This window comes from Lepisma saccharinum, chromosome 14 (genome assembly GCF_977018435.1).
Source record: "Lepisma saccharinum chromosome 14, izLepSacc3.1, whole genome shotgun sequence".
Taxonomy (NCBI): domain Eukaryota; kingdom Metazoa; phylum Arthropoda; class Insecta; order Zygentoma; family Lepismatidae; genus Lepisma; species Lepisma saccharinum.
The window spans coordinates 28,013,251-28,038,739 of NC_139242.1; the positions used below are offsets into that span (position 1 = coordinate 28,013,251).

At 36.8% G+C, this 25,489-nt stretch overlaps 1 protein-coding gene across 1 annotated transcript; it reads right to left on the minus strand.

The window, feature by feature from the left end:
• Positions 1–1,541: 1,541 nt before the first annotated feature.
• Positions 1,542–25,018, minus strand: SpdS (Spermidine Synthase). The gene is made up of 6 exons (XM_083135324.1): positions 24,856–25,018; positions 19,920–20,057; positions 18,976–19,096; positions 13,104–13,350; positions 7,504–7,733; positions 1,542–2,237 (listed from the first exon to the last, which is right to left on the minus strand). Exons 2-6 carry the CDS (start codon positions 20,048–20,050, stop codon positions 2,082–2,084), a joined length of 885 nt encoding a protein of 294 aa, XP_082991450.1. The 5' UTR covers positions 20,051–20,057; positions 24,856–25,018; the 3' UTR covers positions 1,542–2,081.
• Positions 25,019–25,489: the final 471 nt, after the last annotated feature.

Sequence of the window (25,489 nt, forward strand, 5' to 3'; positions counted from 1 at the left end):
CACCAACTCATTCAATCAATTAAACATTGCAACAATTAAAAGCTTGTTCAGAATATTAATATATAAGATTAAAAGTATAATATAAAAATATATACACTATGAAATACTTACATTTCGTGAGTATCAGTTTTGCGAAAAACCGTAGGATCCCGAAACATTTTTTTTTGCAAAACAGATACTCAAGAAACATACGTATTTCATAGTGTATATATTTTTATATTATACTTTTAATATTCATAACATAAGTAAGTCGCACATGCCTCAAATATGAGTTAATATAGAAGAGTCATTCAGTGTGAAATCAACTAAGTTAGGTGCAATTTTGAACCTTACCATCTCAGATTTTCATGAAATTTATGGTGCATCATTTTTTTTATATATCTTTTGGCAATGACATGTTTTGAGATGTTCAAAATCACGAGACAATATTTTCTTTTTATCCAAAGATAGGATTTTTACATTTTGGAAAGCTTGTTCAATTCTCTGTGCAATAAGCTAATTTCATATTCCTACGCCAACTGCAGAGTTGCAGCACTTTTAGAATAGCTAAATGTGCCCTGAAAAGCCATTTCTGTCAACTTTGACCTTGAACAATTCTACAATTACAAGACACATGGGACTTGTAATTGTCATGGTAACTACGTTCCATGGATAGTTTGAACTCCTCATATTTCATGTAAATCTGAAATGGTCAAGATGTGGTCTGTGTTGATTTCATATGGAATAGATTTGTGTATTTACTGAAATTAAACCATATCAATTCCCCATCTTTGTTTTAAGATATTCAAAGACTTGCACATCAGAGTATAAAAATAATGTAATTTAATAAAAAAAAAAAAATTGCATAGCTACAAGGCTAATTCATGAAATTGTCATGTGACAATTTTCAGGATGTCAAGAGATATTCAAACTACGGAAAAGTATCAGCTGGTATTGCTCAAATACCAACCAATACTTTCATTTGCCAATTCATCAGCATTGGGGCCGGCCCTCGTGGCAGAGTGGTTAGCACATCATGCTATGATGCCAGGGGTCCTGGGTTTGAATCCCAGCCTGGGCATGGATGTTTGTGAGTGTCCATTCATCATATCATATTACTCATCCCATACCCATCTTCGCAAATTAGCCAAAAGTGGCACAAAAGTGAAGTGAAATAAATCAATCAAACATCAGCATTGGCATCATCTATCTCAAAAAAGCAATGGAAATTAAAACTGTAGTGCTGAACATTAATCACGAAATGTGTATCTGAGAATTGAAGAACACAAGGAAAGCTCGTGCATTATAACGATTTCCTGCTTCCCACCATTTCTTCCTTTGTGCTTCGATCATAATTAATACTTTGACATTTCAGTAAGTTACCAGTTGTAATTTTTAGAATGTAAGTGTACATTGAATTCTGCTGATTTGCGTTCATGGCACTGTTAATTTTCAAAAAGTATTTTGTCTTGCAGCATTTTCATGCCCACATTGCAGTGCAATATTGACAATTAAATTGAAACAAATAGGAGTTTAATTTTCAATGAAACAAACATTTTATTCCCAAATTTATTTCAGTATAAAACTACCACCTCTACAATGATAAAAATTTGCATCAATTTAAGTTAAAATAACAATAAAAATAGAAGCATATATATATATATATATAGTTTAAAAATATATAAATCTGTCTTTATAACCCAGCTGATTTCATTGTATGCTTTGAAAATACATTAGCACGCACCAAAATAAACTGGCCAAAAATTGTGCCACAATAAACTTAATTATAAATAACAAAAAACGTTGATGGCTGCTGTTAATAACCATATACTACCACCACATTCTTTTAAAATGCAACAAATTATTTGTACAATTTGTGTATTTGAAAAAAGAAAAAAAAAAGCATGTTCAGCACATCAGGAGAAAACTTATGCTTACATGCTTTGGTGCCATAACATAGTGCTAGCCAGTAACAGGTGTACACATACATAACACACAGTGAACTTTTACTTCAGTTTATAATATATGCACCATGATATTGTACTATGAATTTTTGTGAAATAGTATTTTTTTCTTCAACGCATGACATCTGAAATTATCATTTAATTGGGATTTACATTATTTTCCCTGAAAGACTCCTGAACAAAGCGTGGTACAACAAATGATGCTCTGTGCATTTCTGCTGAGTAATATCTCATGTTCATTTTATCTAGCTCTTCAGTACTGAATATCCTCAATGGCTCTTTGAAGTTTGTTTCCTGATAATAAAAACAATAATTTACAATGAGTTATACTTGGGCAGATTATTCAAAGCTCCCAAAGATAAAAAAAAAGTTTTCTTTACAGCTTAAGATATGGCATCCTTATAAAATACAGGGTGACAATGAGTAGTGACCTCTGGCAAGAAGTCTTGTATAGTTACCTGGGGAACTGGTGTACTTCAGCTGTGAGCAAGACAGCCCAAATAAACCTGTCATGTGTGGAGTTTAACTATGCGATAGCATTGGAAAATCCATCACAAGGAGCAACTTTCAAAACTGTGACAGCAGTCATGAAACGAAATTGTAATGTGTACCATTACATCAATGTAAAGAATAGATTTTGGAGAACATGTCTATATATTACACATGCCTAACGGAAGGTAAGATAAAGAAGTACTGGAGTAAAACAACAAATAAAGTGAATGCTCCTAGCCATAACTGATCTCAAACTGCAGCCAATAAGCAGCACTGCTGCAGTTGAGCTTCAGAAACGGAATGGCTTGATTTTCTTTAAAAATGTACAAATAAAAACTGATACACAGTGGAACCTCAATTTTACGTTTCTCGGGAAACAAAGCTCAAAAAACTTAAAATGTGGGAGAATGTATAATCGAAGAAAATTTTATAACATTCTGCTATGTTGGGACCATCAAGATTGAATATGTAATGTGGAAGAATGTAAAATCGAGGTTTCACTGTATATATTTTGAAAAAATGCAGAATTACTGAAAACTACACATGTTTAGTGTAATATATCAATTTGGGATAAGAGTTTAATTTCAAAAGGGATAAGCATCAGCAAACAAACAATTGCAGTACACCAACACAAGGCATCAGCTGTAAACGTTGACACCTTGGCCCCCTTTTTTTATTATACCTCTTCCAATCACCTCTCCAAATCTCTATGGGAGCTTTCAGACCAAAATGACCAAATGACATCAGCTCCTTCAGTGTATAAGCAAGCATTTATTGTGCAAAATGCAAACAACTGATAAAATAACAAGTGCGGCTTCTTACATCATGTAGCTTTGATCTGAAAACCCCTTGAGTTCATTACCACAGCAAGTACCACGTGAATGCCATCAGTTTGTCAACAATGGTAAAGCAAAGATCTGGAAACAATATTACAGGGATCCTTCAAAGGTAGGAAGTAGTAACTTTAGTGACTGCAAAAGCAGGTTCAAATTTGAACTTAGTGGTATATTTTTGTCTTGAAAATTATGCAGTGGGCAATTTTCTTAATTAATACTCACCAAAAGTTGTGTAGCAAAGTGGAATTCATGCATAAATGCAGTCTATTTTTAATTTTCTAATTAGGTTATATGTATTATAAATTCTTAAAAACAAATTTTGGTACATTGATATGCTATAGTTGCAATGTATCAATTGTAGAGCTTTACAGGCGGAACTAAACAATGGGCAGGCTATTATGGAAAAGAATGCAAATGATGCCCATGGACCACAGAAATGTGTAGAGGACATCAAAACAAATAACTTTTCTCAGTAACATTTTTTTCTCGTTGATGGGTCATTTAGGCACTTTAGTCATTCTAAAGAGTCTATTTTGCTGCCTGAATGCTGGCAATCCAAAACATTTGTGACGTCATTTCCAGAGACGAAACAGCGCACGGCAGTGTTTCAAGGAAAACACAAATTTTGTGAAAATGACAGACTACCAACCATATTATGAGCTGTAAAACAAAGATACGAATGCTTCCAGTTGACTGAACATCCAGGGTAACACGGCCTACCAGCCACAAGGCCAGCAGTCATTCTAGAAGGGGGAAGTGAACCAATGATACAAAAAATTGTAGAAAAGCAAGATATTCAAAACTAAGTGGTAATATCGGATTTTGTCTCTCAGCCTATGTCAAATATCATCATCATTTTATTGGACTTTCAGCTTACATCTGGCTGTTTACACCCAACTACGTGCATGTTAAATGCAACTTTTGTTACAAGGTTGATATCTACAAGTTTGTATATCCATTTGTCCTGATACATGCATTGTGGAATATGGCTAAAGCACGTACAACCGCAGTAACAACCTAATGATGAATCACTACAAATATACTGTCATGTTCACAGTTGAAAACTATTACATGTGTATCTGGTGTGTAGATAAACACAGTCGTCGGGAGAGCTTGTTTTACTACTACAGGGAGGTTATTTCAGTCATTTACCACGAGAGCGTTGGCCACTTGGTGGCTCAGTCATGCGGCAGGTCCCAGCAAACTGCGTTACAGGAAGTCCGTAACAGAAACCGCTTGTTTTGTAATGTTTCCACTTTTCACAATTACAGTTACAATTACAATTGAAATAAGCACGTACCTTGTCGCAAGGATGCTGGAAAAGGTGTCCTCCCAAATACAAATATTTCTGACATCTAATCTTACATTAGACATCGCTACTTTATCCTCAGTTGACAGAAATGGAAGACAGCATCCCAGTGCATAAAGCAAACCAAAAGCATAAAATGATATTTAAAATAATAATAATGACTATCACGAATCTCCTGTGTTATAACAGATGTTGAAAATCACCTTCAACAGCAATACAACATGTTTCTTAGGTTCAAGAGATCCTGTCTCTCATAATTGTCTGACCACTTTTCTGCAAGAGTTAGTTTTTACGTAATTATTGTACATAAAAACTCTTTGTTTGAGCTTATATTTGTTTAGCGGCATAACTAATTTATGAATAACAATTAACACACTAAAGCACTAGCACTGAATAGCACACGAACTCAATAACACAGTATAAACAACGCACGTACTGGTAAACGCAAACAGAAGTGAACATGAGCGTACACTCACTACGTCTGGTACCCGACAGTGCTGCTAACCATTTTTCGGCAATGTTCCTACAGACGTAGTCAAAATGTCCCTACGTCAAGTAAAGCAACTAAAAAAAACAACACCTCATGAGCATGCAAAACGGAAGATAATATACACATTTACTTACCAAATCTTTCTGCTCGGTGCTTCCACAATTAATGAAGGAGCGAATCAATACAGGACACCTCCCCGATTTTTGTAATATTTCACATACTCACTAATTGAGGCCTCCTAATCACGAATTTGAAGTTAAAATTTGGGGGTCACATGTAAAAATTACAAAATAAGTGAAACTGAGTGGTCCCCGATCGGCACGATTGCTCATTATTTACAGGGAGATTTTGTGTTTCCAATACTTGGAAAACGAAATATACATTCCTGATATTACTATGACCCCAAATTTTAACTATGATTGCCTATTCTAACCTAACCTTACCATGAATGGTTTGTGGGGCTACCTGTGCATGGTATTTCGATGCCAAATTTTAACTATGTTTGCCTTGCCTAACTTAACCTAACCTTACAGAGAATGGTCAGTGGGGCTATCTGTGAATGGTTTTGCGCTAATTGTGATTACGAACAGATAAAAAAAAATATTATTTTCGTAGCACTTTAACGGCAAACGTTCATCATCGAAGATGCCATTTTTGTATCCAGCAATTTTACGATAGATGCACTGTTGCTAAACTTGCCTGAAATCAAATTAGTCCACATTTCACATGTTGTTCTACATCGTGATTGTCACTGTCACATGTAAGCACCTTTGGGCAATATATCGAAATTCATAAGTTTATTAATTAGCTCACGCCATCCTTCTGCACACTCCACCTAAAAATCTGTACAACATTAACAAAAATATTCTTTCCATTTCCACGTTAGAATGTGGCAATGTTAGCACTATTTTCGCGAGTGGAAATGTTTTCAAAAAAGAATTAGCCTTGAAAGTTCTTGGTAACCGATAACATGTTCCAAAATTCTTTTGGTGATTTGTTAGTTCTTTTTTCTCCTCCTCGCTAAAGTATCCAGATAAACTAATCCATTCATTCCAAACCGAGCATGAAGAAAGTGCAACTGACTGGCGAGTAAGCTCCCTACGTTTTCCCTCATTTGGCAAAATCTGTCCCTACACGAGCGAAATATAGTGAAAAGTCCCCATGCATATAGGGACATGTCGCTACGGTTGGCATCACTGCCGACAGGTGTCGCATTCGTGCAGTATGAAGCACCCTCTCGCAGCTGACAACTTACCGATAACCTGCCGGCGCTCTTGCGACAACTGAGGATAAAGTAGTGTAGTCTAATCTAAGATTAGATGTCAGAAATAAGGTGCCAGAAATATTTGTATTTGGGAGGACACCTTTTCCATCATCCTTGCGACAAGGTACGTGCTTATTTCAATTGTAATTGTAACTGTAATTGTAAAAAGTGGAAACGTTACAAAACAAGCGGTTTCGGATACAAACTTCCTGTAACGCAATTTGCTGGGACCTGTTGCATGACGGGGCCACTTGCTCTCGCGATAAACGACTGAAATAACCTCTCTGTTCTTATATCCCTGTATTTTGAACTATTTTTGTCCCTTGCCGCATAATGCCCTGAATATACATTACATTATATGTTACTTACCTTTGGAATTTTGAGTTAATTTTTATTTTGTCAACTGTTCCTTGTGTCACAGACAAGCAGTATCAGAAGGACGAAGTGGGTCGACTCAACTGGAGATATAATTCTTGAAGCTTTCCTGGCGGCGAATATTGAAGAGGTTTTCTTGGGCAATCAGCCAGGTGATTTCCGGAAAGGCTTCCAAGCTTTCGAGAGCTAACGCCACTCTCATCTTCACTTCATTCCCTCAGAAGCCTCTCCGGAAATCACCTGGCTGACTGCACGAGAAAACCTCTTCAATAAACTGTAGATATCAACTTGGGAACAAGATTTGCAAATATTTGACATGTAGGCTGAGAGACAAAATTCGACATTCCCACTTCCTTTTGAATACATTGGTTTTCTACCATTTTTCGCATCATTGGTTCACTTCCTGTTGGGTTACTGAATGTATTTTCTCACTTTGTTTTATGGTACATAAACTGGCTGGTTATAGCTACGTATATGTCATTTTTCACAGAACTTTGTGTTTCTGGCAACTCTGGCAAACACTGCTTCACTACAGGAAATGACGTCACAAATGCAATCAAATGTTGTGTTGGATTGCCAGATTCAGGTGGCAAAACAGGCCTTTTTTTTAACGACTTTAGCGCTGAAACAACGCACAAAGAAAAATTTCGCTGAGAAAATTACTTTGTTTTCATGACACCCTGTATAACACTAAACTATAACTTTTATCACTATATAAAAAAAATTAAGCATATTCAAGCTTTGTTATTTGGTGAAGCACAAATCCATAATTCTATATAATTTGATGGACTTACCGGATTTGAACTACCCAGAACAAATCCTATTTGACCGCTTGGGTAAGTTGGAACTGATGCATAAGCATATGCTGTAGAGGGAAATGTATTGGAACAATAACTCAACATTTCCTTTACAATATTTAGGTTCGTCCACACCGTTTCACCCTGTGAGCAAACTATACCCTTTGGCTTTAAAGCTTTCTTCATCAACTGGAAATAGTTCTCCTGGAAGAGAGATTCTGCTGGCCCTGAAAGTGAGAGTTCATGTATATATAGGGTGCTGCATGATAAATGCTTATCACTTATGCATTTTTCTTTACTTAGATAAACAGTTCTACTGATTACTGTTCTGCATGCAATGCTACTTTGACATTATCCATTGTCTAGTGCCCCCCCCCCTACTTTTTGTCACTTTTGCACTTGCACTATGCTGAACCTCATGTACAGAGGAAGAGTAAACAGCCCCTAGTTTTGGAACCAATCGCCGCCACTGTCTAGTGCTTTTTCTATACTTATGCCAGTACTATTTAGGCTTCATCACATTGTTCAGGGAAACACCATAACAATATTGACTGATTGATTTAGTTTATTTTACTTCGCGTTTTGTGCTTCTTGGCTAATTTCCGAAGATAGGGATGAGTAATCCATCAAACAACCACGCCTGAGCGGGATTCGAACCCAGGACGCTTGGCGTTGCACCGCGATGTGCTAACCTCTCGGCCACAGGGTCCAGCAACAACATAACAATACTACAAGAACAACCAAATTGGAAACTGAGGTAAATCAAAAGCAGCAGCAATGGACCAAAATTCTACAAGCCATCCCTGATGGTGTAGTGGTAGCATTGTCACCTTGTAATCCAGGCATCCCAGGTTCGATACTCTATGAAGGCACATTGCACAGTGGTTCGGATCTCACTTTAAACTGTAGGTTCAATCCCAATTAGCCTATATGTGCATAAAGAGGACTTAAAACAACAAATCAATCAATCAATCATCCCAGTGTAGAATACACGGAAATAAAGTCCCATCTCCTCTGAAAATAGAAATACAAGCACAAAGATAACGTTCCCCGAGCATGTAGGCACCATTTAGGGGGTGTGGGGGTAGAGCCTCACTCATTCTTGATCACAGACACTTTGGAAGTGATGTGATCAGCACCACACTCTGGCCACCTTTGTCCCCCAGGTACCCAAGACTGGGTGAACCCAAGCCTCTTCATGTGGAGACAAGGTTAGAAAAATTCTGACAGATCACCCACCCTGGGAATCGAACCTGGGTCTCCCATGTGGTAGTCAAATGCCCTGGCAACGACCACCGCAGCTATGAAATAGAAGCACAAGTGGAGCAAAAAATAGTGTGGAATTCTGGGGGTGATTGGATTAGTTCATTAGAGCACCAAATTTGAAATAAAATCACAGGTCTCTCATAGCTTCGATCCGAAAGAGTGCTCTCTCGAAATGTAGTGCTACAATAAGTATAGAAAAAAGACTAAACTAAATGGCTCATGGCCAAATAACATTACATGCTAATAAAGAACCATTTTCATGATGAAAGTTGTGCGAATTACTCACAAATTTAATATAAATATATTAATAACTTACGTTTTGCGAGTATCTATTTACTGCGACGTTTCGGGACGCAACTGCTCCCTTCCTCAGGCTGTTCAAGTTTAGGTTATATATAAATCATAACCACGTCAACCTCTCCATAGGTACAGGATGTAGGATTGGTAAAAGGTGTGTGGTTAAAAAACAATAAAAATCTAAAACCCATTACAGGTGCACATCATACTACCATGACGTGAACTGGAATGGAGGAGGAGTGGGGTGGGGGAAATAGAGGAGAAAGAGGGGAGGTGCCCGACCTCACGCTCTACGAGCAAACTTTGAAGTATTGCAATTGCAGCACACGCGGGCCGTGGTTATTCACAGTTTTAAAGTTTTAACATTCCAAGGAGCAGTTTCTAATCGGGGAAACAGCATGGTAGTATGACGTGCACCTGTAATGGGTTTTAGATTTTTATTGTTTTTTAACCACACACCTTTTACCAATCCTATATCCTGTAGCTATGGAGAGGTCGACGTGGTTATGATTTATATATAACCTAAACGTGAACAGCCTGAAGAAGGGAGCAGTTGCATCCCGAAACGTCGCAGGAGCTACATAGATACTCGCAAAACATAAGTTATTAATATATTTATAATGAAGAACCATTACCGCCAACATTCATATAATGACTATTGTTCAAATGATGAACCAAATAATATGCATTTTTAAGAATATAATATGGCACAAAACCTGAGAAAAGTATAATTGTGTAACAATGATATCAACTGTCAAATATCTCTATTTTAATTATATCACTCATACATGAAGCTGGGGAAATTTGACACGACTGTTATAAGTATAATTCAACATTTTGCAGACATTGCTGTATCTTCAGGAATATCAGAAAGAAGCAGGACTTGAATGTTAAAAGTTATGTGAAGGTGAAACTTCAATTAAAATTAAAAATTCATCATTTGGAAAGGAAGAGGACAAACATTATAGATCAAAGGGCCAATTTCTAATGTTCAAAATTTCAAATAATCAGGATTCAAACTGTCATGCTAGTCCTGTTTACAGGGCCTTCCAGATTGCATAGAGGTAACTCTTATCACCTTAAAATCAAAGGATATGCACAATGTTCAGTGGTTCAGATCCCACTTTAAATTGTACGCCCCATCCTGATTAACCTATCTGAGCATCAAGTTCTACTCCTCCTGAAGAATCCAAGCAATATTTGCAAATTCTGAAGTGAAACTACAAGAGATTTATTATCTATCTTTTGTACAGCAAAAATGTTGGCATGTGACAAGTTATTCTCTTCATAAAAGTAATATACTGGGTGATTTTTATAACCTGAATCATTTGAATATCTTGAAGAAAAATCATCCTACAAAAAAATGTTCCAAATAAAAAGTTGATAGTTTGGAGGGAGAAGTTTAGTGGTGCAACAAAAGAACACCCCCTCCCCCTCTTGTAGGTGGGGTGGGGGCAACTTTGAAATTTCAAATAGAAACCCCTATTTTTTATTACAGATTCGGATTTTACGGGAAAAAATACATAAGTTTTGTCTGAAACATTTTTTTTTTGATTCATGATAGATGGCGCTATAATCGACAAATTTTCATTTCTTGAATGTTTACACTATAAAACCAATGTATTTCATTTTGCAATTCATTTAAATTAAAAAAAATAAACATTCTCGTGCATGAACTTTGTACTAATTCTTGACAAATCTTTTGAGATTTCATTAAGCTGGTAATTCGCCTATTTACAACATTTAAAGTTAGATTCGATATTTGTTTAATTTTTTTTATTGTTGTGTCAAAGATGCTTAACAAAGCTACAACAACAAAAAAAATTAAAAAAATAAAACAATGTCAAGAAACGGTTCCTTTTTAGACTTTTCCTGTTAAAACATTGTTTTTTAGATCACAAGAATGCTCCAAGCGATTAATTTGACTAAGCTGTTGATACTTTTTAATATCAATGGATGTATTAACTGTAGAAGAGAAAATTGAAATGGTTCTCATGTATGGAGAATCTGGCAGGAATCTCCGTCAAGCTGTCGTTGTTTATGCTCAGCGTTTTCCAGACAGGGTGAGTTCTTTCGCTTCGTTTTAACGTACAGTCAATCAATTTACTACTGAAGAAAGTCTTAAACCTAAACAAAGGACCCGTCGAAGAACAGTTACTTGAGAAGAAAATTAAATTAATGTGTTAGCTGCTGTGGCCCATGATCCTCATGTCAGCTCGCGAGAAGTAGCTCGAAATTCCGGATTGTCCCCAAGCAGTGTTTTGAAGATTTTACAGCATCATAAATATCATCCATATCATGTGTCATTGCATCAAGAACTTCATGGCTATGATTTTCAAAATCGAGTGAAGTTTTGTCAGTGGGCACGTGAACAAATACAAATAAACCCAAATTTCTTTCGTCTGGTATTGTTCTGTGATGAGTCATCTTTTACAAACCACGGAACGGTCAATCTGCATAATATGCATTACTGGAGTGTTGAAAATCCGCACTGGCTGCGCCAAGTTGAGCATCAGCGTCCATGGACTGTAAACGTGTGGTGTGGAATTATTGATGACAAACTCATCGGTCCCCACTTCATTGATGGAAATTTGACTGGTCAACAGTACCGCGACATTCTTCAAAATGAACTGCCAATATTACTTGAAGATCTTAACCTGGAACTGAGACAGAACATGTGGTTTCAGCAGGATGGATGTCCAGCGCACTATTCGAGAGCAGCACGTGAAGTACTCGACCGTGACTTCAATGGCCAATGGATCGGCAGAGCTGGTCCTGTAAATTGGCCTGCCAGATCACCAAATCTTACTTCACCAGATTTCTTTTTGTGGGGCTACCTAAAAGATAAAGTGTTTCTAGAATTGCCAACTACTCGTGAAATATGATAGAGCGAATCCAAAACGCTTGTGCCATAATTGAACCAGAGGTACTTTTGAGTTGTGTACATTCATTCAAAGCGCGGATCAATAAATGTATTGAAGTTGAAGGTCACCATTTTGAACACTTAATGTAATTGAGAAGTGACTGTAGTTTACTAGCCATCGAGATATCTAGAGCTAACAATTGTCGAGTAATTTTGTATTTTCAAAATAAATTTATTTGTTTTACAATTTCAAGTCCTGGAACAAAAATGTTTAATTTAAATGAATTGCGAAATGAAATACATTGGTTTTAAAGTGTAAACATTCAAGAAATGAAAATTTGTCGATTATAGCGCCATCTATCACGAATCGAAAAAAATGTTTCAGACAAAACTTATGTATTTTTTTCCGTAAAATCCGAATCTGTAATAAAAAATAGGGGTTTCTATTTGAAATTTCAAAGTTGCCCCCTGCCCCACCTACAAGAGGGGGAGGGGGTGTTCTTTTGTTGCACCACTAAACATCCCCCTCCAAACTATCAACTTTTTATTTGGAACATTTTTTTGTAGGATGATTTTTTTTCAAGATATTCAAATGATTCAGGTTAAAAAAATCACCCAGTATATCTGTTATTTGTCCTGCACCATGGCCATGTGGACGAAGGCATCAGGTTTTGGGCTCCAGGTACAGGATACAAGTAGGTTAGATCGGCCCTGTGTATGGGACTGGTGGCCAACCACCATTATGAAGAAATTGGGGAGCTACGAATGAGTAGTGTAACCCAGTCATGAAAACCTACAACAACAACTGGGGGTTCTTCATGCTGACCACATCACCCCGCAACTGGTTGGATGATATCCCACTTCGGCATGTGGAAATGAGGCCGGCAGTCAGTAGGTATGCCCTTTCCCTCATGGGTTGTTATTATTATTATTATATTTTTGTAAAATATATCAAAAGAAACAGTTAACATAATAAAAATGTCACAATACACACACTCATAGATATGGTAAACTAAAGGAAGGAGGGCCAGAAGAGGTAATTAACAAACAATAAGGAAATAGGAAACACTCAGCAGACGCTGGAATAAGTCTGTTAAAGGTTAAGTTTGATTCTCTACTGGAAAGGAAAATTCATGCTGTAATGTGTATGATTCTACTAATAAATAATTACCTATGGGATCAGACGAATCTGTAATGATGACATCAAATTCATTTTGGTGTTTTGCCATGAAGTCAAACCCATCTCCAATGTGAACTTTTACTTTTGGATCTTCCATTGCTTCTCCCATGAACGGAAGATATTCCTTCGACAAGTCAATGACCCTGTCGTCTATTTCACATTGCACTATGCTCTCCACATCAGGGTGCTTCAACACTTCACGTACAACTCCTCCGTCTCCACCACCAATTACAAGTACCTGAGCAAATGAGAACATTCAAATGTTACGTGCATTTCATGCAGCACAAAAATAAAATTACAAGCTGAGAAATAAACTATGAACCAAAAGCCACACAATATGAAAATAGGAAGTGTTACAACTGCAGGTAGCACTTCCTTCCCTTGTTCTGTATCTCTGTATGAGATCGATTCAAAAAGTATGCAGCCTTATTCTTGCCATAGAAACAAATGGTGGAAAGGTCTTTTTGTGGAGAGGCATTGGGCACCTTCATATGTATGATTATTCTCCCACCCACGGAGAACATCTGTAGCTGGCAGCCAGTCTGCGAATGAGTGAACATAGTAAAAGCTGTTGCATTTTCATTTGCTGCGAAATGACGGAACAACTTTGGCAGTATTATTGCATTACCTTTTGTCAAACATTTGGTGATATCCACGTGGAAACCATTTGAGGATTCAGTAGGCTTTTGGCGACAATGCCATGAGCACACATGTTAAGGTGTGATATAAATGGCTTAAAAACTGCCGCATGTTGTTGGAGAGTGAACCAATATACAGTCTGTGAAATTTGTGAAGAAACTGCTAACAAAGAAAGAGAAGCAACTTGCATCTGGTCCAGGCTCTCTTGGGCAAACACAACATTCATTTGGTTTGTCAGGCTCTCTACTTTCCTGACATGGCTCCTGCTGAAAATGTACTGAAAGGAACTCTATTTCAGTCATTACATATGAAGACATAATGCGGAATATGATAACCCATTCACTAAGCAGCTTCCAACGATGACAGACTGTTGGATGACGTGTGTGCAGTCCCAAAGAGGCTACTTTGAAGATGATTAGGGTTTCAGACCTACATGTGAGCAAATATATTTTTCTCAGCCAATGGTCGGATACTTTTTGAATAGACCTCATGTTATGAAGCATAATTGTAGGCATTATTAAATCCTCTAAAACACACAAATATGGACATTTGAAAATCACCTGCAGGGTTGCTACGCATCTGGAAAACAGGGAAATGTCAGAGAATTTTGCAGATCGTCTGGAATTTATGTGCATTTTGGAGTCTGCAAGACAAAAAGTTGCAAAATGAACAAGCTGTTCACTTCCACTTCTGGATTCGGTTATTTGGTTATAATACTAGATATCAGAAAGAACATCAAAGTAAAACTTGCAGTCCAAATATCTGATTGATAACTAAAGTACATTGACAATATGATCATAATTATCAGAAAGGTTGGTGAAGATGATGTTATCGTCTATTATTTTAAACACCTTAGTTTTGTTGGCATATCCTATAGAATTCCTATATGCAACAAAAAATTCTCCAGATGCTGTGTAAGCTGATAAATGTAAGCAAAAAAGCAGCATTTTCTCCAACACTATATATCCACCAGAAAATGAACAATTGTGCATGTCTTATGAACTTTTTGTTTTTATATTGTGGAGATCCGTTATGGTGAAATAATCTACCTCTGTTATCTTAGCCTGAAGGCTAGATGCATGTGATTTTAGCAGCCAATACATTCGATGCTGATTGTAATTTTACATTTTACTCTTCGAATTTTCACGTGTTCTTGCGTATGTAGAATATGAAATTTGCTAAAAAAAAAAAGTTGTAGAAGTGAATATTCATAATAATTAATGGATTATATATTTAAGTTATTATACAATAAAATGTAGATACTTAAAGGTACTTACGTTAGGGAGTATTGATTTTAACTAAAACTACGTTTCAGGATTCCACTGATCCCTTCATCAGGTTACCAAACTAGGCCAGTGTAACTACACCTTAGCCGCATCAGATATGACAAGGACTTGGGAATTTATAGTGGGTTGAAAGGAATAAAAAGGAACATTTAGTCATCTGACCCCATATGCATAAAACAGCCATGTTCCCAACTGTAGAACACTGATCTAAAAGGCCATTTGAGCACAAGGCTTAACACACAAACACCTTACAAGACTTATCTAGAAGGCCGTGTGAACACAGGGCTTGACACACAACTTGTATACTAACTTATTCAACGTTGAGTAAGTCGCACAAGCACTAAATATGAAGATTATATATTTAATTGAAAAACACAAGGTTTAAAAACAAAAATCATAATGATAAACATGTCTGGAAAAATTTCATTACAGGACTGGAAAACCTGGAAATGTGAGGGATTTTCATAATCAAAAAATCATAGCAACCCTGACCTGCAATGGAGATAATGGCCTATTAAATAAGGAAACTGGAAACACCTGACCAATTGCACATGAGAATCAGCAGTAAGATGACATTGGATATGTATTTTGTTTTTTTCAATTCTCTCCAGTTTAATCACAAGAACAGAATTAAAACCACATGTAACACTTCTGTTATTCCATGTATTATTACGAGGGGATGCTGAAAAGTTCATAGCCCGACCAAGTTCCCAAACTGTTTAGAGGAAGGTCATATACTTGTATGTACATATAACAAAAGGCATTGCATAATTGACAGGCTTTGTTGTTTCAGGTTTATTACGTGACCATGTCTTCTCAGCAAGCGAACTTAAAAAAGGGTATCCTGTTTCTCCATGACAATGCCCCTGCCCATCGAACAGCAGCAACACAGCAGAAATTGCGAGACCTGGCTCTCAGTGTCTTGATCAACCCTATTGCCCTGATTGGGCTACTTTTGGTTTCCTCAGCTCAAAAAACACCTGAAGAGACATTTTGCCTCCGATCAGGTGATTACTGCCACACAGCATTGGTGCGAGGAGCAAACTTCAGAATTTTCTTAAAGTGGTTTGCAAAAGTTGGAGCACTGGGCCAGAAAGTGCATTGAGCTTCGAGGGAAGTATGTTGACTAACTATGAAGTTTCATTATTCCAAGTTTTATTATTCCTTCTACGTCGGGCTACGAACTTTTCAGCATCCCGTGGTAAGTCCTGCAAAATATAACAGTTATTTTTAGTGGTTTTTATTGATTTTATCTGCGACGTTTCATTCTGGTTTCGCAGAACTTTCACAAGCTACACTAAGATATACATACAAAAACACAACCTCACATGGCTAGTCACTCTACACTTCTAATGAAAGAGCGTGTCCTTATTTCCTCCTAGGTAAACTGATTTCTCCTTGCAGGTGGTCCTTACAGCTGACTGTTTCTCCCCCTCCCCTCCATTCTGTAACCTACTCTTCTGTCTTCCCTCCCCTCTTCCTTTTGGTGGCACTGACCTTCTCTTTCTCCTTTAACTTCTCTGGCACGATAAAATCTTCCATTTTTGTGCAGAAAATTGAAGATGGCTCAGGAAACTTAACTAACTTACTTACTTTTGACATGCTTTTTTTTATCAGTTCTACCCATTTCATACCAATTTCCCCTTCGTTTTTGTTTATTTTCTCTCCCCTGTTTATGCATGTGTGCTTTGTCTCTGCTACTTTTCTCTCTATTTCATTTTCCCCTCTTCTCCTTCATTTATACTTTCTTGATCTTGTGCCCATTTGTCAACATATGCTCACTCAATGCTGTTTTTGGATCTTCCTCTTTAATGTCTCTCCTATGTTCTTTAATTCTTTCATTGACGCTTCTCCCTGTCTCTCCTATGTACTTGCTTGTACATCCACCACATTCTACTTCATATACCCCTGCCATTGCCAATTCATCACTCTCCTTCTCTCCTTTGTATTCATTAAACCATTTCTCAATGCTCTCTGGTGGCTTAAAAGCTGCTCTTAAGAAACATCTATGCAAAGTATGGACTAAGAGCAGCTTTTAAGCCACCAAAGAGCATTGAGAATTGTTTTATGGATACAAAGGAGAGAGATGAATTGGCAATGGCAGAGATATATGAAGTAGAATGTGTGTGGTGGATGTACAAGCAAGTACATAGGAGAGACAGGGAGAAGCATCAATGAAAGAATTAAAGAACATAGGAGGGACATTAAAGAGGAAGATCCAAAAACAGCATTGAGTGAGCATATGTTGACAAATGGGCACAAGATCAAGAAAGTATAAATGAAGGAGAAGAGGGGAAAATGAAATAGAGAGAAAAGTAGCAGAGACAAAGCACAAAGGGGAGAGAAAATAAACAAAAACGAAGGGGAAATTGGTAGAAATGGGTGGAACTGATAAAGCATGTGACAAGTTAGTTAAGTTTCCTGAGCCACCGTCAATTTTCTGCACAAAAATGGAAGATTTTACCTTGCCAGAGGAGTTAAAGGAGAAAGAAAAGTGCCACCAGAAGGAGGAGGGGAGCGAAGACAATAAGAGTAGGTTACAGGATGGAGGGGAGGGGGAGAAAGGTCAGCTGTAAGGACCACCTGCCAGGAAAAACCAGTTTACCTAGGAGGAACTAAGGACTCATTCTTTGCTTAGAAGTGTAGAGTGACTAGCCATGTGAGGTTGTGTTTTTGTATGTATATCTTACTGTAGCTTGAGAAAGTTCTGGGAAACCAGAACAAAATGTCGCAGATAAGATCAATAAAAACCACTAAAAATAACTGTGTTATATTATTTTGCATGTACAAAAAGTGGTTATGTGAACCTTCAAGAAGAACATTGGTATCTAGTCCTGCTGAAGAAAACTTCTGGTCACTGCTATGATTCCTTCATTCCTAGACTCTGGGAAATGCGAACACCATACAATATACGGAAATTTCAGTAAAAAATACAAGCTAACCAGGATTTGAAACTGGGTCTCTGGCATACTGTGCAATTGCATTACTGAGCCATCCCTGACTATGCCTGAGTTTTCACGGCTGCTGTTTTACCCAGGTTCAAATTTTGGTAGAGTCTGCCATTTTTGCTGAAATTTCTACCTATTGCGTGTGAAAAATCATAAACTAACACTCGTTACATTTAGAAAATACGTATGGAAGTATATAGTCTGCTTCATGAGGAACATGTTCTCATACTGAAATAAAACTTTCATCACCACTATCCAGACAGGCCAGAATGTGACAGGCTTTGCAAAAGTGTCCTGCGAGACGTGTTCACCCAATCACAGCAACTTTACATTAAACATATGTTTCCTGTATGTTTATGATTTCGTTGACATAAAAGTTTCCTTTAAAGGCACCAAACAGGAAAAAGTCAGTAATAATTGGCAGTTGGGCCAACTATGCAGTGTATGGATACTGCACACCGCATGCATATCTTCACAGTTTCCCCACAACATTGCTCAGGTGCAGGCGTCTATTGTGCGAACTGGGAATGAAAAATACTTTAGCCTTTATTTCTGAGAACATCCATGCTGTAATTTCAGATATGTAATGTTTTCTTTCTCATGGGTTATTTCCTTTACACATTGTGTAATACAAATGTCCAATAATATTGAATGCTAAGAACTAACGAAGAAGTACTGTCACCAATGTTCACACTAATATTAAAATATCATCATCATCCATCGCCGTTTCCTGCCTCTGGCTGGGTTGTCACAGAAGTCAACCTCTCCATTTTCTTCCATAGTATGGTCTTCCACCATTCCTCTCTTTAAAATATACATATAAAAATATACTGATCATTAAACATCATATAAGTAAAATAAGATGCAGCTGAATATGCTGGTGATGCCACGAAATATATGGCCTGGTGTTTCCTCTGGAAAGATTTAAATTACAGATCATGGCAAATATGGAACTTTCAAAAAACTTTATACTAAACAATCGGTACATACCTTTCTAGGACATGGATGGCTGCAAAGAGGTAAAAATGATATCATTTCTTGGTATGAAAATTCATCCGCCTCTGTGCACTGAATGATTCCGTCCAAAACCAAAGCACGCCCATGAGATTTTCTGAAATGATTACAGTAACATGAAATTACTACTTCCAATATAAATGAAGAAAATACTATACTGCATATTGTACAACTGCTGCAGTTGACACGTTCCCCTTAAACTTCAAATTTTATCATGACTATTATTCCAAATTACAATGTGAATCGGTTGGAATGTTTCCTATAGCCAGATCTGTTACCTTGTACCAACCACACACTTTGACTTTTCAAATCTTATTTTGTGTGACAGGAGACACAAGTATGTTCACATTGAATATGTGGGTAATTGTAATATAATTAAGCCTTGTTTCCATATTAAACAAACACTAAGTTGCTGACCAAGGCAGTTTATTACGATGTAAAAACACTTATCTTTCTGTGTGTAGTATATTTCATCATTTTAGTTTAGTTCTTCGTCTGAGGAAGACCCTGATACAGGGTTGAAACGTTACATGTTAAGTGTTTTTACATCTTAATAAACTGCCTTGGTCAGCAAATTAGTGTCTTTTTTGAATGGGTAAGTATTTCTGTGGAGGGGAGGGGGAGGTTGGAGAGAGTACTTCAAGCTGATGCAGGTAAGTGCCTTATCTGTTTGTTTTTTTTAGTCATGAAACTTTTGTGCAGTCCTTGAACATGAAACAATTTAAGAGATGGATTTTCGAATGAAGAAATTAGAATTACATCTGTAGAAACAAAAATCTTATTTGTAATACATTTATTTGAGCAAAGGTATGAACTCTAGGCCTAAGCTTAAATAAATGTGCCACATGAATACCAAAAACTTGAAGTCTAAAATTTCCATAAAGATAAGACAGAATGTAGGTATAGTGAATGTTACTTACGTTTGCAAAATTAAAATATCCTGGAATTTGGATTTTTCCTTGTGTAAAACTTTTTCTACCTCTAGAGAAAGGCACATTCCTGGCCAGAGGATACTCAATTCACTGAACCAACCATCCTTCATTGCATTCATTGTTGTTCTGGAAAACAGAAAATTAAAATTCTGAAACATTATGAAATCTGGGTACTACTTCCGTATAGTGGAAACACGTAGAAATCATTTCTTTCGCACTTTTTTACATTGCTAATGTACTTTTCTACATTGTGGAACATCTCTTTAGGTGTAATAATAAATTTCTAATGAAAATAATGTCTATTTTTTAAATTTACGAGTACTCACTGTTTTCATTTTTCCGATTCTGTAACACACAATGTGGCGATAGCATACTGGTTCATTGCATGTTGTGGCAGTGTTTTGTCGATTTGGAGTGTGTATGCAGGGTTTCCAACCTTCTTCACCGAAAAATGCCTAATTTTGTGGCCAGATTTCAAATTATGCTAATACCTCGTTAGTCTCGCAAACCATGGGCATCAGCCCCACAAACTATAGGCATTAACCCCACAAACCATTGACGTCAGCCCCACAAACTATAGGCATTAGCCCCACAAACCATTGACGTCAGCCCCACAAACCATTTCCGGTAGGGCCATTGCATGTCAAACCATCCAATGATGGTTGCATGACCATTTTAGAAAAAAATCATTTTTAGTACATAGATCTGTACATGTTTCTAGATATCAAAACCAATGTTCAAAAAAAAGTATTGTCTTTAGTTCTCCTGGGGCAGCCATTTTTCCAACATGGTGCATGGCTTTTTTGCTCACGTAGCAGTATACAGAAACCTTAATATCTCAAAAAAACATTAAAGCTAGAGACCTGAAAGAAAATTAATTTTGTAGGTAATGAAGTATACTTCCTATGATATTCAGGTATGTTTTGCTTGAAATTGCATCGTAAGTACGAAAATTATGGTGGAAAATGGGGTAACAATAGTTAAAAAATTGCATTTTTAAGTCCAATTTTTTTAATGAAGGGTTTAGTGTAAGGCTTGATTTTTTTTTTCATGTGTAGATAGAGCTACCTGCAGGGTGTCTGTAAATAAAATATCAGTGCTTAGAAATGCACCCCTTTTTTACAGCATGGGCTCAAACATGGCCGTTCATTGAATTTTGACAGTTTTCGGGGTTAAATATCTCAGATGGGTCCCCTTTAAAAATTCTGAAATTTTGCACATAGGAAGCCCTTCATGAACCTAACTCACAGTAAAAATCTCAACTTTTAGATTCAACTCGTTTTGGTCAATATGAGGTAACATATGTCACCTAATTTCTGACGTTGCAAAGTAAGGTTAAACTACATTCCATACTTAGAATAATGAAGTATTTTCTTTTTCTTTTTTAAATTTGGGTTAAATAAAGGCTCAGAAAATATAGTAACATAAGGTTTTAATACTTGACTTACCAGAAATTGAAATTACAAGGTATGACAATTGAAAATCTGCGAAATTTCATTGAAAAAGGTTTGATTTATTAGGTACCCACGACCAGTTGGTATTGTCAGCTCCAGTTTCCTATTCATTCTCTTTGTTAAATCAGGCAGGATTCTTTGTTCTTTCACTAAGATCCTAAATAAATTATCAGAAACCTTCAGTTCATCACATATTTTTTATTGACCAAGTGGTAGCAATCAAACTGATCATTCTCACCTTTTCAACATTAGTTTCTTGCTCATTTACATTTTTCTTCTTATAATTTCAATTATATGATTGTACTGGCTACACAAAGGATTGTCACACTTGCTTTCCTTTTCTTCAGTTTTAATACTTAGTTAAAAGCAACTTTCCAGTTTCCTTTGCACTCCTTGTAGGATGTGAATAGTTTTTCGAGCAAGATCACTTTATTGTTTTTCTGCAATCGGCCTCCTCAGTTTTGAAACAGGAGATGCATAATAAACAGAACAGACTTCATGCATTTCCTTTAGTTTTCCTTGGCTTGGCACAAAGACATGATTTCAATTCTGGCATTTAAGTTAGTTACTTTCTCCACATATGAAACTTTTGCTCCAACATATCAGGCATATTGATTTAACTGGTATAAGGCTTTTTTTGACACTTTTTTACCTTACCTTACTTAACCTTTTCTTTAAGTGGTGCTTCTGAAGATCACAACATACTTTACCATATAAAAGCTATATTTAATGGTATTTGCATATTGTCTCTAAGCCATACACCTGTAGTCTTGACCTAAGAAGTGTAAAAATGAAGAAATCCGCTACCACTATATGGAAGTGTTACCAAATTCGGTAAAAATTTACTACTCCCTGAGCACCTGTAACTTCTCAGTTTCGTCATTTTTAACATTTGTACTTACCTATCTGCTTCCCAATGAACATCAACAAAACACAAGCACGACGCGTGATGATCTACCAAGATATACGTGCCAAAGGCTATGGTCCGTCGGAGAATTAATTTTCAACAAAAAAACATGTATTTCCACTATGATACATTCCCACATGTTGTTTCGAATGTTTTAGAAGCCTTTTCATTTTGCCTATTTGAGACCCCACTGCCTATTTTTAATTATAATGCCTTTTTCAATGAAATTTGACCTTTTTTTTAAAAAGAAATGTTGGCATTTATTTTTCTTCCGTTTATTATGTGAATAATGTTCGCCTTATTTAAGTAATATTGAAGTCACGCATGTTTCAACATTGCTGAGGGAGAAAAGTGTAAGAAAAAATATTTCATGCTGAGTTAGGATATTGCCTTTCGGTTAACATTTCCTTGTGCATGATTGACTGCTGAAGTGGAGAGGTTGATTTCGAACACAAAGAAGATATTTCTGAAATCTCCCTCTCAAACCCGAAAATTTCAGGAAGTTGCGCCTGAGCTTAGTTTACCTCCGCAACCAGTCTTGACAAGATGGGGAACCTGGATATCAGCAGCTATATATTATGCTAACAACCTTAAAAAAATCAGTGAGGTGATCGATGCTCTTCCAGAAAATGAAATGCTCTTCTTATAGCATCCATGAAAATCTTCGAGGAATCTATACAGCAGATGATGGAAGTGCCAGGAGAAAAGGGAAACTGTTGCGAAAAGTGCAAACTGGTAGTGAGTGCAAACTGGTAGTGAGTGCAAATAAGGACTTGAAACAATTGAAAACAATTTGTGATATTCTAAAAGGTGAAAATGCTGTTACCGAAATGAGTCCAGCTACATTAGCTTGTTTTATGTATGCTCCAATAACTTCTGTCAAAGTAGAAATATCATTTTCTATTAAGAAAAACATTCTCTCTGACAGGCGACTATCAATGAATGTTGAGAACTTAAAAAAAACACCTTGTAGTTATGTGCAATCAAGATGGAGAAAATTGAAATGCTCTTCCCAATGAAGATTTTAAAATGTGGCCAGAAATTATATATAAAAGTAAGCGACTTCCAAATATGGCTTCTTTTTTTTTTGGTTTATTTTGCCTTTTTTTCATTTTAAGTGCCTATTTTCCACATTATAAATGCCTTTTTGCCTGCCTATTTTAACGAAAATAAATGCCTGAACTTCCGGGCTCTACTCATGGTATAAGGTTCTGTGTGTGTGTGATATTAAACTTCCGAATCAGTGACAATCAGAAAATGGCTCTTAGTCAAAACACTTGGTACTTTTTTCGGTAAATTTCTCGTATCGGACAAATGGATTTCTTCAATTTACAGGAGAAATTACTTACCGAATGCACTTTCTTTTGACTTGTGGAAGTTCGGGAAAGTGTCTTCTCGCATCGTTCATTGAATTTTGCCGGTAAATCATCTATTTTTCGATATAAATGTGTGACCGATGCACGAAAGCTCTTGCATCCATTTACTTCCAGGTGGATGTAGCCTGTGTGTGATGACGCAATCCCGGTCAGTGTTTCCAAACACGTGTTTTTGTAACTGAAGAAGGTATGTTTCCGCAAATAGTTTGTGGGGCTATGTGTCAATGGTTCATGGGGCTATGTGTCAATGGTTCGTGGGGCTATGCGTCAATGGTTCGTGGGGCTATGCGTCAATGGTTCGTGGGGCTATGCGTCAATGGTTCGTGGGGCTACGCGAGAATGGTGTGTGGGGCTACGCATATTTTTTTCGAAACCAATTTTTAACTATTGTAACCTATAGTGACTCTACCTAACCTAACCTTACTGGAAATGGTTCGTGGGGCTATGCGTGAATGGTTTGTGGGGCTACGTAGGTATTTTTGGGTGCAGTGGGGTGGAAACACTGCATGCCGAGTACGGTAGTGAAACTGTGACCGCCATTTTGCATGTTACCGAAGGCAAAAAGAAACGAAGAAAACTTACTCGATATATCGCAAATAGAGCTTATTTCCGTGAAATAAGCGAAATGCCACCTTCAGCAATGTTTCTCAATGCAGAATACGTACATACGAATATTCAAATTAAATGAACTAGCAAATTTCAGCCGTTTGTCCGATACGAGAAATTTACCCTTTTTTCTGCTTTATTCATTACTTGGTAAAAGTATAGTCAAATTCATTAAAAAATGGGATGCCACAGTTATCATTTTACATGAAGTTTGCAAAATCTGAGCATCCATGCATACCGACCGTATTCAATATCAATGAACGTTTGCATCTATCTGTCCTACGGTTCTTGAATTGCCTACCTTACGAATTTTGTAGAATCATTGAAGGGGAGTGAAAAAAACCTAGAGCTGAGTAGGCCAAAGTTGAAGCTAAAACATTGATAAACGTGACTTGTATCAAGCTCCGTGTCTACATGAATTTATTGTTTATTTGATCCAATTAGGCAATTGTGTCTCAGCCGTAATAATAATAAAATCGTCTTTATTAGAGCGGGCGTGTTTCGGCCCCTAGGACAGTTCTTACAACAGGACCCATACTTGACATTTAACGGTTCAAAATATGTTATTGCATTGTACTTACCGATAGTTTGTACAGGAACTGAACTATAACGGATTACTGCAGACTACCAGGACAAGGACACAAACAACAGCAGTAATGACCGCCGGTTACAGTTTCGTAACACGAACATTTATTTCAGTTTCAGTTCACGCATGCACCACAGAACGGGAAATTTCAGTTGTCACAGAGTGGGAAATTTTGCTGGTCGCCTAAGAAAATCCCTTGAGATGAAAACATATGCAAATCATGGACTTTAAAGTAAAAATCAATCTGCACTTGAAATAGTATCTCTTAAATGTATCTTTAGAATTCAAATGCAATGATCATAGATATCGAAAAATGACAATTGCGTTTACGTACGTAAAGGGGGAATGCGAATGGCGTCACTGCCACAACGGAAGGGACGTCGTATTAAAATACTATCGACAGTACGATACATACGATACCTTTCATAAAAAGGGAGAAAATAATAATAAAAAAAATAATTGAAAAGATTTGACAAGTGATATTTATGATACATTTTGAGGCCCCACTCTGGAACTAAGTGGTTAATATTTACAGACAAACATTTTGAAACGGCTGTATACAAACGTTAATTTTTTATATGCCTATCTACGTAAATATATTGAGGATTTAAGATTTATACAATGATTTA

Excerpts from the sequence above, each read along its gene's own strand:
- SpdS (XM_083135324.1), bottom strand. The coding sequence starts at position 20,050 with ATGAATGCAATGAAGGATGGTTGGTTCAGTGAATTGAGTATCCTCTGG. Across the intron at positions 19,097-19,919 it reads GATATTTTAATTTTGCAAAC|AAAATCTCATGGGCGTGCTT; the intron begins GTAAGTAACATT and ends TAATCATTTCAG. Across the intron at positions 13,351-18,975 it reads GCCATCCATGTCCTAGAAAG|GTACTTGTAATTGGTGGTGG; the intron begins GTATGTACCGAT and ends TCATTTGCTCAG.